The sequence below is a fragment of the Oncorhynchus kisutch genome, linkage group LG3, assembly GCF_002021735.2.
Source record: "Oncorhynchus kisutch isolate 150728-3 linkage group LG3, Okis_V2, whole genome shotgun sequence".
Classification (NCBI taxonomy): Eukaryota; Metazoa; Chordata; class Actinopteri; order Salmoniformes; family Salmonidae; genus Oncorhynchus; species Oncorhynchus kisutch.
In genome coordinates, this window is record NC_034176.2 from 50,498,432 (window position 1) to 50,512,022 (window position 13,591).

The 13,591-nt window shown below is 43.6% G+C and overlaps 1 protein-coding gene across 1 annotated transcript in view; it reads right to left on the bottom strand.

Annotated features, from left to right (window-relative positions):
- The window catches only part of cmya5 (cardiomyopathy associated 5), a 61,026-nt gene that overhangs the window by 18,217 nt on the left and 29,218 nt on the right, over positions 1-13,591 (bottom strand). The window contains exons 4-10 of the mRNA XM_031815692.1: positions 13,072-13,167; positions 12,556-12,780; positions 9,334-9,356; positions 5,106-5,227; positions 4,870-5,004; positions 3,609-3,755; positions 3,359-3,506 (exon numbers count right to left, since the gene is read on the bottom strand). Coding sequence (XP_031671552.1) covers positions 3,359-3,506; positions 3,609-3,755; positions 4,870-5,004; positions 5,106-5,227; positions 9,334-9,356; positions 12,556-12,780; positions 13,072-13,167 — 896 coding nt within the window. The remainder of the gene's footprint in view (positions 1-3,358; positions 3,507-3,608; positions 3,756-4,869; positions 5,005-5,105; positions 5,228-9,333; positions 9,357-12,555; positions 12,781-13,071; positions 13,168-13,591) is intronic.

Sequence of the window (13,591 nt, forward strand, 5' to 3'; positions counted from 1 at the left end):
CACTTTGCACTTTGAGACCGGGAGAAGCGGCCGGGGAAGGGAGTGTCAGGGGACCTACTCTGGCGCCCAAAGCGCATGGGTCCCCCAGGCATGTCCCTATGGCGGTGACGGTTGACACCATCACACCTGTCACAAAGGGAAGCTCAGCCAAGCCAACAAGGCCATGGAACTGTTTAGCCATAATGACCATCATTATATTTGAAGGAAAAAGGAGGAGGCTTGCAACCTGAAGTTACCATCCCAACCGTGAAGCACGGGGGTGGAAGCATCATGTTGTGGGGGTGCTTTGCTGCAGAAGGGACTGGTGCACTTCACAAAATAGATGGCATCATGAGGAAAAAACAATTATGTGGATAAATTGAAGCAACATCGCAAGACATCAGTCAGGAAGTTAAAGCGTGGTCGCAAATGGTTCTTCCACATGGACAATGACCCAAAGCATACTTCCAAAGTTGTGGCAAAATTGCTTAAGGACAACAAATTCAAGGTATTGAATTTAGAAAATAATGGGCAGCACTGAAAAAGTGTGTGAGAGCAAGGAGGCCTACAAATCTGTCTCAGTTACACCAGCTCGGTCAGGAGGAATGGGCCAAAATTCACCCAACTTATTGTGGGAAGCTTGTGGAAGGCTACCCGAAATGTTTGACCAAAGATAAACACTTTAAAGGTAATGCTACCAAATACTAATTGAGTGTATGTAAACTTCTGACCCACTCGGAATGTGATGAAAGGAATAAAAGCTGAAATCAAATAATTCTACTATTATTCTGACATTTCACATTCTTAAAATAAAGTGGTGATCCTAACTGACTTAAGACAGGGAATTTTTAATTGGATTAAATGTCAGGAATTGTGAAAAACTAAGTTTAAATATAGTTGGGTAAGGTGTATGTAAACTTTCGACTTCGACTGTATATGTGGCTCTCAAGTCCACATCAAATACTCTGGGGGGGTCGTCGCGGGTTCCGCCCTGGCAGTGGCCCAGCTCTCCTGCATGGCCTTGCGGAACTCAGCAGAGATTCGGACAGATGGAGAGTCCTCACTGTCCACCAGTTGATGTCCAGTGCAGTGGCTACCCAAGTGTAGGCCGCTCATACCTTCGAGCCGCTCGGGGCGATGAAGCTCCACTGGCGGCTTCAGATGGCCCGTCAGCCTGGTAGCTCCGCTCACATGGTGAACAGTTCCAGCATCGTCTCCCAGGAACAGCCTATCACTGGCCAACAGGGAACAGTTGTCGTTTCCATCGAAGCTATCAACCTCCTGACGCAGGGCATGCGCCCTCCGTTCATGGTGGTCCCAGCGGTCCGTACAGGACTGGCGGTTGCTCTGGCCACGTTTCCTTGGAGGGGTACTGGGCCCAGTAAAGGGATTAACAGCTCGCTGCTGCACCACTCCTGAGGGAGGGAGCTCGTCCCCAGCCTGAGCCCCAACCTGGCTGACCCACTTGCGCATGGCATCCAACCGCGCCAGGTGCAGGCGTTCTAAGAACACCACACAAAACAGGCATCCAGTATGGTTGAAACCCAAGCAGTGCATACACGAGGTATGCGGATCCCCAGGGGGATGCCACCATCACCCCAGTCACAAAGGGAAGCCATAAGCTCAGCCAAGCCAACTAGGCTATGGAGCAGGGGTCTGATGCCCTGGGAGAGCTATGTCGTGACCCGCTTGGAGGAATAGGAACCCGGTGGGGGATAAATTACCCAGTACCTCTGCAAACACAGAGGTAGACCCCTGTGGGAAAAAGTCAGACAAAAAAAAACAGCAACCAGGTAATTGATAAGATTTATGTGTGTTTTTGTTTTACGCCAACTATGATTTTACCTAGCAGGATTCATATATCCAAGTAGAAAACAAAAAACAGCACCATATGATGGAGTAACTCCATTAAGGAACTCCAAATTTAATGTCTCAACGTAGTGGCAGCCCACCACCATAATCTTACATTCCGCAGTAGAAAGAACAAGAAACAAGTGTCTGCGTTGTTAAGGGCTAAAATAGAAGTCAGTTCTATTTGTGATGCAGATCGCACTGCAAGTCCTGCTCTCCCATCTCCTCATTGGTTTGTAGAAGCAGGTACACACGTGTCATCTCCTCATTGGTTATACCCACATGGGTGACTGAAAGACTAACGAGGTCAGTGGCAGTAACACACCTAATTTATGAAAGTTGCCAACCACAATATAAAGTCAAAAGAAAAAGCCTGGAAGGAGGAGAGATGCCTAGAAACGATTTGGTGAACCGTTTTATGTGTGGATTAATTGTCGGAGTGCATTTCAAGTAAAACAACAACGCAATGTTTGTATCCCAGGACAAATGAGCTAGCAACTGCAAGCTATCTAAAAAGGACAAATTAGTTAGCAAGTGCAAGCTAGCTAGCTAAACTGCCATACATGTTTAATGATTTTCAACCTGTCTCCAAGTTAATGTAATTTCGTTCAGAGTTGGTTTTCATATTTTAACCTGCGTGTCGTGATCGGGTTGGTGTGGGGGGACAAAATACATATATGCACGATGGAGCACGAGCGCAGCCGGTTTGAGTTCCGTGTAACGCTAACGAAACACAAGCACGACAAACCACGGGTGGAGGATTGGACCACCCAAGAAGAGGGGCTGGCCATGTGGCCATGGTGCAAACAACCATTGAGTATACTTCCACGCAAGATATTACACTTACCAGTGACTTACCAAGGGCACTTCAGAAAGTTTGTACCTCAAGCCATACGGACTTCTGCCGAGAAAATTAAAGAGAACGTGTTGCGGTCATGGGGTCTATATATAGGGGAGGAACCCAGCCGTGATACAAGGTGTACAACGGAGTAAATCTTTAAATCCTCACCTCGGATGTGTCCCTCCTCTGCCTAGCAATACCAATATATTGGAGTGATCCAATATAGTGAAACATTACTGTCATTTAAAGAAGAGCCGTCGCAAAAACAAACAAAAAATCCGGCATCTATTTTACTCACCCGAGCAGAGCTGGTTAGACTATTTTCATTGTTATCAAGAAGGTTAGTAATTGTTACTCTGTTAATGGCAAGAATTTACACCCAACAATTATTACTGAAACCTGTCTTAACAACCAGGTGTAGGTCGTTCGTAAATGTATAAATTATTCTGCACTCTGGGACTCTCAAACCAGAGTGTTCTATTATCGGATTAGATTGCCAAAGTGAATTTACCCTTGGTAACTTGGAAACACCCACATCAAACCACGCCTCCAAGACACAAATCTCGTTTTCAGTGGCATTTTTGTGTGTATGCTTGAAGGGATGGAGGATATTAGAGTAGTACGTTGTGTGTGTGTGTTTGTGGGGGGGGGTTGCATGCCATGTGTGTGTGCCTGTGTGAGACCCACCTAAGCCCTTCTCCCTCAAGGGCGTACTGTCTGCAGTACTCCAGGGTGTAACTCTGCATGGGTGTTTGGTTGTCCACATTCCAACGTAACGTGGCCGAGTCCCACAGTATTGTACACCGCCCCGTATCAATCACTGGCACCGATGGGGCTGTCAACCAATTAATCAATAAATCACAAGAGAACCATGCATTGGTCCATATGACCACAGTATGACATCAGAAGACATTTCTGCTTTACCGACGAGACTCACCCGTTCTGAAGGGTAGTCTCTCACTGGGCAGAGAGCAGCCGGTATAGTTGACAGCCATCACCCACACTTTGTACACCTTGTCAGGCTCCAGCTCCTCTAGAACACAGTAACTCTCCTTCACTGTCACACGGTACTCATCCGACACCGCTGGGCAGAGAACACAAAGAGCTGTTAGGCTGCGTTTAGACAGGCAAATTCTGATGTTTCTGGTCTTTTGACCAATCACATCAGAGCTTTTCACATGAGATATTTTTCAGACCTAAAAAAAACAAAACATATTTGTGAAATAAACATACAAATCGGGCTGCCTGTCTAAATGCAGCCTGTGTGTGTGTATGCTACCTCCTTGTGGGTCCTGTCTAAATGCAGCCTGCGAGTGCGTAGGCTACCTCGTTGTGGGTTATGTCTCTTATAAAGCCTGTTTGTGTGTGTATGCTACCTCCTTGTGGGTCCTGATTTTATGCAGCCTGTGTGTGTAGGTTACATTCTTGTGGGTCCTGTCTAAATATAGCCAGTGTGTGTGTAAGCTACCTCCTTGTGGGTCCTTTCTAAATGGAGCATATGTGTGTAAGCTACCTCTTTGTGGGTCCTGTCTTAATGCAGCCAGTGTGTGTGTGTGTAGGCTACCTCCTTGTAGATCTTGTCTAAATGCAGCATGTGTGTGTGTAGGCTACCTCCGTGTGGGTCAATTCTAAATGCAGCCTGTGTGTAGGCTCTTTCCTTGTGGGTCCTGTCTAAATTCAGCCTATATGTGTGTGTAGACTACCTGCTTGTGGGTCCTGGCTACCTCCTTGTGGATCCTTTCTAAATGCAGCCTGTGTGTGTGTGTGTGTGTGTGTGTGTAGGCTACCTCATTATGGGTCCTGCCTAAATTCAGCCTATATGTGTGTGTAGTCTACCTCCTTGTGGGTCCTGTCTTAATGCAGCATGTGTGTGTGTAGGCTACCTCCTTGTGGGTCCTGGCTACCTCCTTGTGGTTCCTGTCTAAATGCTGTGTGTGTGTGTGTGTGTGTGTGTGTGTGTGTGTGTGTGTGTGTGTGTGTGTGTGTGTGTGTGTGTGTGTGTGTGTGTGTGTGTGTGTGTGTGTGTGTGTGTGTGTGTGTGTGTGTGTAGGCTACCTCCTTGTGGGTCCTGTCTAAATGCGGCTTGTATGTGTTTGTTTGCTACTTCCTTGTTGGTCCTGTCTAAATGCAGCCTGTGTGTGTGTGTGTAGGCTACCTCCTTGTGGGTCCTGTCTAAATGCAGCCTGTGTGTAGGCTACCTCCTTGTGGGTCTTCCATACAGTAGACCTGGAAGCAGTCTATGATGTCTCCAGGGTTGACCCTCCAGTAAACAGTCACACTGGTGCTGCTGGCTGAAGCACACTCCTGAGGCTGCAGAGACGGCTTCTGAGGAACTGAGACACACAGAGAGACACACAGGGAGAGGGGGCAAATAGATAAGAGTTAGAGAGAAAGAGAAAGAGAGAGTGTTTGTTTCTGTTCTATAGAGACCCACCTGGGATTCCCTTGCGTCGTGTGTGTGTATTTGCTGCATTGCCCTTGGCGTAGTCTTCAAACACTAGTAGTCCCCGAGGACCCAGCTCCAGAGACATGGCTGACTGTAGTGCTTCTGTTAACCTTGGAGAGGCAAACAACAGTTATGAGAGTTTTTGTGTGTATGTGGCAACGGTCATCGAAACAATTCTAATAAATGCAACAGTTGGACAGTGGATGAAGATACTCAAAACTTTTAGCATTTTTATATTCCGTTAGATATTGACTGAATTATAGCACATAAAACGTTTTCCTGGGACAGGGATATTGGTGGGAATTCATGTATTCAATTTTGCAAATGTCACCTTTTTTTATTAGAATGCATTCATACAGTATATACATTTTTCTTATTGTACTTATTGTATCAGGTATTTATTACATTTTTTGTGTTAAAATAAAGAAAATGTGCCTCATTTGCATAAATCCACCGGGTATACATGTATGAATAAATTAACACAACGGGGTGTAAAAGGACTGCAACCACTAAACACTTACTCTGTCTACCCTACCTACCTGCACTCACCTGCACTGTCTAGACTACCTCATGAATTACTGTTGGTGTCACAGTCTATTGTAAAATAAAATAAAATGTTATTGGTCACATACACATGGTTAGCAGATGTTAATGTGAGTGCAGCAAAATGCATGTGCTTCTAGTTCCGACAGTGCAGTAACAAGTGTGTCAATGGCAGGATACCCTCAGATAATAGCAGGATACCCTCAGACACTCAGTATACCAAACATTAGGAACACCTTCCTAATATAGAGCTGCAATCCCCTTCCCTTTGCCTTCAGAACAGCCTCAATTCGTCGGGGCAAGGACTCTACAAGGTGTCGAAAGCATTCCACAGGGAGGCTGTCCCATGTTGACTCCAATGCTTCCCACAGTTGTGTTAAGTTGGCTGGATATCCTTTGGTTGGTGGACCATTCTTGATACACACATGAAACTGTTGAGCGTGAAAAACCCAGCAGCGTTGCAGTTCTTGACACAAACCGGTGCGCCTGGCACCTACTACCATACCCTGTTCAAAGGCACTTAAATATTTTGTATTACCCATTCACCCTCTGAATGGCACACATATACAATCTATGTCTCAATTGTCAAGGCTTAAAAATCCTTCTTAAACCTCATACCCTTCATTTACACTGATTGAAGTGGATTTAACAAGTGACATCAATAAGGGATCATAGCTTTCACCTGGCCAGTCAGTCTATGTCATGAAAAGAGCAGGAGTTCTTAATGTTTAGTATACTCAGTGTATATTACACCTATCTAAACATACATGTTTGAGAGATCAGACATATCACTATAATCCGAGTGTTCATTTCTTTCATTTCAGCGTATCTAATTTGTAAAAATGTCAACTGTATTAACACCCATCAAAATAAAGTTGTCTTTCGTCTCTGTCTTGTTATGTAAGTGTCGAGACGGTGTGTAAAATCCCCAACGAAGCTTTTGCATTTTTATAGATTCTACGGAAAGACAATGTATTACATTGAGCACATTTCAGCCATTACCGGGGTGTTTGACAGGTCATTACAAACATTTCCTCTGTCGTAAAATTAACGGGAAAATAAGACGGGCACAAGTGAGAGTTTGAAAGAGTCACAGGAGTAAAATGAAAGAAATCAATCCAGAGAGATTTAAGTGACAAGTGGATTTTGCACCCCTCAAACACAGGAAATAGATTGCTGCCAAAGACCTCAGGTGGGCAGGGCATGCACATTGCTAGTGTGTGTGAGACCCATTGCCAGAGACATACAGGTAACTGCCAAAATAAAGGAAACACCAACATAAAGTAATCTTAATAGGGCGTTGAACAGCTTCAATGCATCTTGGCATAGATTCTACAAGTGTCTGGAACTCTATTGGAGGGATGCGACACCATTTTGTTGATGGTGGTGGAAAACGCTGTCTCAGGCGACACTCCGGAATCTCCCATAAATGTTCAATTGGGTTGAGATTTGATGACTGAGACACACGCACACACACACACACACGCCCTTTAAACCCTGTATACTCCTTTGCGACCTCTGTTTCAAAGTCACTGAGATTTTGTATTCTTGTAGTCATGGTAGCCAAAATGATGTGTAACTGGGCATTTTTATACATCACCCTAAGCATGATGGGATGTTAATTACTTGATTAACTCCAGAACCACACCTGTGTGGAAGCACCTGCTGTCAATATACAGTGGGTCAAAAAAAGTATTTAGTCAGCCACCAATTGTGCAAGTTCTCCTACTTAAAAAGATGAGAGGCCTGTAATTTTCATCATAGGTACACTTCAACTATGACAGACAAAATTAGAAAAAAAATCCAGAAAATCACATTGTAGGATTTTTAATGAATTCATTTGCAAATTATGGTGGAAAATAAGTATTTGGTCAATAACAAACGCTTATCTCAAGACTTTGTTATATACCCTTTGTTAGCAATGACAGAGGTCAAACGTTTTCTGTAAGTCTTCACAAGGTTTTCACACCCTGTTGCTGGTATTTTGGCACATTCCTCCATGCAGATCTCCTCTAGAGCAGTGATGTTTTGGGGCTGTTGCTGGGCAACACAGACTTTCAACTCCCTCCAAAGATTTTCTATTGGGTTGAGATCGGGAGACTGGCTAGGTCACTCCAGGACCTTGAAATGCTTCTCACGAAGCCACTCCTTTGTTGCCCGGGCGGTGTGTTTGGTATCATTGTCATGCTGAAAGACCCAGCCATGTTTCATCTTCAATGCCCTTGCTGATGGAAGGAGGTTTTCACTCAAAATCTCACGATACATGGCCCCATTCATTCTTTCCTTTACACGGATCAGTCGTCCTGGTCCCTTTTCAGAAAAACAGCCCCAAAGCATGATGTTTCCACCCCCATGCTTCACATTCTTTGTCCTCCAAACACGACAAGTTGAGTTTTTACCAAAAAGTTATATTTTGGTTTCATCTGACCATATGACATTCTCCCAATCTTCTTCTGGATCATCCAAATGCTCTCTAGCAAACTTTAGACGGGCCTGGACATGTATTGGCTTAAGCAGGGGGACACGTCTGGCACTGCAGGATTTGAGTCCCTGGGGGCGTAGTGTGTTACTGATGGTAGGCTTTGTTACTTTGGTCCCAGCTCTCTGCAGGTCTGTGGTTCTGCGCTTTTTGCTCACCATTCTTGTGATCATTTTGGCCCCACGGGGTGAGATCTTGCGTGGAGCCCCAGATCGAGGGAGATTATCAGTGGTCTTGTATGTCTTCCATTTCCTAATAATTGCTCCCACAGTTGATTTCTTCAAACCAAGCTGCTTATTTCAGATTCAGTCTTCCCAGCCTGGTGCAGGTCTACAATTTTGTTTCTGGTGTCCTTTGACAGCTCTTTGGTCTTGGCCATAGTGGAGTTTGGAGTGTGACTGTTTGATGTTGTGAACAGGTGTCTTTTATACTGATAACAAGTTCAAACAGGTGCCATTAGTACAGGTAACGAGCGGAGGACAGAGGAGCCTCTTAAAGAAGAAGTTACAGGTCTGTGAGAGCCAAAAATCTTGCTTGTTTGTAGGTGACCAAATACTTATTTTCCACCATAATTTGCAAATAAATTCATAAAAAATCCTACAATGTGATTTTCTGGATTTTTTCCCCTAATTTTGTCTGTCATAGTTGAAGTGTACCTATGATGAAAATTACAGGCCTCTCTCATATTTTTAAGTGGGAGAACTTGCACAATTGGTGGCTGACTAAATACTTTTTTGCCCCACTGTACTTTGTATCCCTCATTTACTCAAGTGTTTTGTTTATTTTCGCGGTTACCTGTACCTGCCTGCATCACTTAATGTTAGCTTAGAAACAAAACCTCACAGTCACATGCCATCAACAGAACCAGCTGCTTTGGAATGTTAAATCAATCAACATGATCACCAGGGTTGGGCTCAATTCCGTTTAAAATCCAGTCAATTCAGAATGTAAACCAAATTCCAATTCCACATTTTCCTCATTGAAAATAATTGTATTGAAATTTCAGTATACTTCCTGAATTTAAATGGAATTGACCCCAACCCTGGTGGTCATTACACTCTGAATATGACCAACCCCACCAGTCAACAAAATGACGACACACACCTAAACAATAATTTTGTCCTTTGCTCAGTATAATCATGCTAGTATAGCTTACATCCAGTATTGTGAGTACAGCTGACACAGTGCAGTTACCTCATATAGATGTCTTTGGATGTCTGTGGATAAGAGGTTTCATTAGGTACATACAATAATAACCTACAATAATAACCGCAAGGTTTCCATCCAACTGCTTCCACCAATTCAACCTAGTTCTCAATGGGCCTGAAACTTCAAGCCCGGTCCAACCCAAGCCCGATGAGCTGACATCACAAAAATGTAATGAGCCCGAACTCGAAAAAAGCCTGATTTCTAGAAAACAGCCCAACCTTTTCCTAGACCATGTTGTTATTTTGCGAAAGTTAACCAGTAGGCTATTAATTTACATTGGTGTTGACAACAACATGGCGGAGTGAGGAGGTGAGAGGGAAAAGCCCTTGCCTTGTCTAAGTAAAGTGAGGAGAGGAAGAAAACCCAACTTGAATATAATCAACAACTGTTATATGTGGACTCAATGTGTGTAAAACATCCATATTTACAGTATCTTTATAAATTAGACAGATGCTACTTCTGTTGCCTGTTTTTAAGTATTTGTTTGATTCCGTGAGCTCCAATGGTCTCATGCAGCCTATATAAGTACAAGTCAGTCAGTCATGCCTTTAAAATACAGCTTTTTATTTTGAAAATAATAAATGAAATGTTCTAGCTAATTAAGTTATGGCCTAAGTATTAAGACAACAGAAGAGAACACAACAGAAGAAAAATGTAGTCTTGAATAATTAAAGTATAAATACATGTTCTGGATATTATTAGCTATAGACCTATGGCCTAAATATTAAGACAACAGAACACAACAGAAGAACATGTCTTTGTTCTCCTCGGGTCGATGGTCCGGCCTGCCACGCTGAATATCCTTTCGCTGCTGGTGCCTGGGACGCAAACCACCCGTTCACTAACTTGGCTGTCACGCCCTGGTCTTAGTATTTTGTGTTTTCTTTATTATTTTGGTCAGGCCAGGGTGTGACATGGGTTAATTATGTGGTGTGTTTTGTCTTGTTTTTTTGTAGGTATTGGGATTGTGGTATAGTGGGGTTATCTAGGAAAGTCTATGGTTGCCTGAAGTGGTTCTCAATCAGAGGCAGGTGTTTATCGTTGTCTCTGATTGGGAACCATATTTAGGCAGCCATATTCTTTGAGTGTTTTGTGGGTGATTGTTCCTGTCTCTGTGTTTGTTTGCACAAGATAGGCTGTTTAGGTTTTCACGTTACGTTTCTTTTTTTGTATTGTTCGTGTTTATTCGTTTATTAAACATGTATCAAAATTACCACGCTGCATTTTGGTCCTCCTCTCCTTCGCCGCAAGAAAACCTTAACATTGGCTAGCAGTGGATATGTTGTGCTGTTGGACTTTCACCAGCCCAACATCTCTCTGTCATCCGTCATCACAGGTCACTTCACGGTGTATTTTGTCACCTCATCATCCTCTTCTTCATTCTCTGCTGTGGACATTTTCCCACTCTGAAAAGCCAAGCTCTGCTCTATTGGCGGTGGGTGGCACTGAAGTCATCCTCTGTGGCCTGTGGAAGTGTGCTCATATGATCACATCTTGCCTGTCTTGGGGGGGCCGCATCCTCAGCTGGTTAAACTTCGGCCAGAGAAATGTTGCCACCTTGTGTAGATCTTTGATGTCCACCTTCCTCTCCAACCATTCACTGTGTCGTAGTCACACTGCAGCCTGATGTTGTGAGTCTTGCGCATTGAATTAACTGGAACTCTTCAGTTATGAAATGACATATTGTTGTCAGATAACTAAGCTTCCGATTGTCATCCCCATTGTGCCCTCTTTCAGGATATCCTTTACCTAATCTGTAAGTTCTTCTCTTTTGTCCTCTTGCACCTGGCAGAGACGGTATTGTAGAGTAGAACAAACTCTCCCATAAGTGGCTCCCACATATACATAAGCTCCTGTCGTCTTTGAAACAAAAACTGAAAAATGTGTCTGTCACTGCCTGTTTTGTTTTCTTTGAGAGTTACCGTTTTGAAGCTGACATAAAAGCCTGAGTAGGCTGTCGCGCCACGGCATTGTGCAAAATGGCGCTGCAGGGAAGAAGCACCTGTCGTCTTGCTGTCATAACGTAGAACAGCCTCGCATCCTTTGCAATTGACATGGCAGTTGATTCTCCCGTTGTTTGAACAACCAAGTCGAATGACATCCACACATCTGATTGGCATCCAATTCGCTATAACATGTGTTATAACGGTATAACAGAGTTGTTGTAACCGATGTATCCTATGTTCAGATGTACATGTGTATGAATGTGTCAAGTGAAAGAAGTATGGCAGGGAAGGCACAATTAGCAAATAGGGAATGTTTTTGCACTCTCAACAAATTAGGGATTTCAGTAACATGACTTTTCAGACAGAGAAACAACAAGTAAGAAACAAGTTAATTAATAGCTGTAATTAGATAGTAGTTTCAGCACCCCGTACAGCGCAATACACAATGGAGCCTGTGCCTGCTCCTGCAGCTGACAGGGAGGAGGAAAGAGAGACAAGGTGCGCCAGTCACAAAGGCACGCACAGTAAAAAAAATAAAAAATTACGTCGCGGAAAGTTAGAGCCCAACCTGGTCCAAATCAATTCTTGAAAACACATGGCCGGCCCGAACCTGTCGGGCCCGGGCTGAAATTGAGAACTAATCCGACCCTCTGAGAACTGATTATCTTAACGAAGGATGCATTTGTCAGTAGTTTCAAGTTTCTCTGTCACATACACAAGTACTATGAAATGCCTTTAGTGCAAAGCTCTAACCCCAACAATGCAGTAATCAAAAACAATGTATACTAAAAATAACAAGGTAGAACAAAAACACACGAGATACAAAAATAAGGGGGGAAAAAAGAGCACTAAGTAAGCATAATATATAAAGGGTCACTTCCAGCACCATATTTACAGTGTGCAGAGATACTGGATTGATAGAGGTACAATAGATACAGTATGTATAAGGGTAAGGTGACACGGCATCAGGAGAAATGATAAACGGAGTAGCAGCAGCGTATATGATGATTGTATATGAGTGGGTGTGTGTAGAGTCAGTATATGTATGTGCATATAATGTGTGTGTGAGCAAATTATGAAGTGGTGTTTGTGCGTGTGTTGGATTATCAGTGTGTGTAGTGTGTAGGGCCCTGTGTGTGTGCATAGAGAAATAAAATACAAAGGTTAACTCAGACAGTCTGTGTAGCCATTTTGATTGCTATTTAGTTAGCCTTTTAGCAGTCTAATTAGCACTACACTGTATTGTGTGTGTGTCCCTCACCTGTGTGTCTGGGTCTATATCTGCCTCTCTAGCGGTGGTGTCCAGTGTGACCTTGGTCTGGTCTATACTCTCCTGGAAGGAGACGATCTGGTCGTAAAGCTGCTCTAGCTTTGCCTTCTTTTCCTCCTCCATGCTCAGAGACATGGTGTTGTACTGCTCCATCACCAGAGCCATCATCTCCTCATTCTGAGCCTCCATTACCTCCTCACTGTCCCTGCAATGGTCCTGGGACCATAGAGATCAGGAGGTACAGGGGACAGAGAGATGTACAGGGGAAAGAGAGAGAGACAGGGGACAGAGAGGGACAATGAACAGTGACACGGAGAGGAACACAAAGTCTAAACTGGTCCATTGGAAGAGAAACTGAAAGAGAAGGGTTAGGCCAGAAAATAATCTGCAGGGAAGTTTTGTGGTAACACTTTGCATTAGAACATGCATTATTCTACGCATTCAATAACACACAAGTAGACAGTTACTTCAGTTTGAGAAGATAGCAAGTTCAGTCTTTCCTCCTACCTCTACAGTGTTGTATCCCAGCTCTAGTTCTGACACCAGATCCTCAATGTTCTCTGATCTCTCCTGCAGTTCTGAGATCCACTCACTCAGCCTCTCCTGGAACACGAACAGAGCACAGAAACACACTGAATGAAAACTAGGAAAATACAATACAGGCTACTGTAAGGATGGGCTGTTTTAGATGCAGTGAACACAATAAAAGTGTTGGTTTTGCTCTACTGTAAAATAAATAATTCAGTCTCTCCCCTTTGTCGCTCAACTCTCCATATGTAAGGACCATGTAAATGTACTTGGGACACAAAACAATAGTTGTTGGTTCAAGCCCCTGCTGAAATGGTGCCACGGTGGCGCCGATAGAGATGGCAGCTTTGCTTCTAGTCCTTAGGAAGCTGTGCAGTATTTCGATTTTTAATGTATTATTTATTACATTGTTAGCCCAGAAAACCTTAAGTGTTATTACATAAAACCGGGAAGAACTATTGGATATCAGAGAGACGTCAACTTACCAGCACAACAAGCA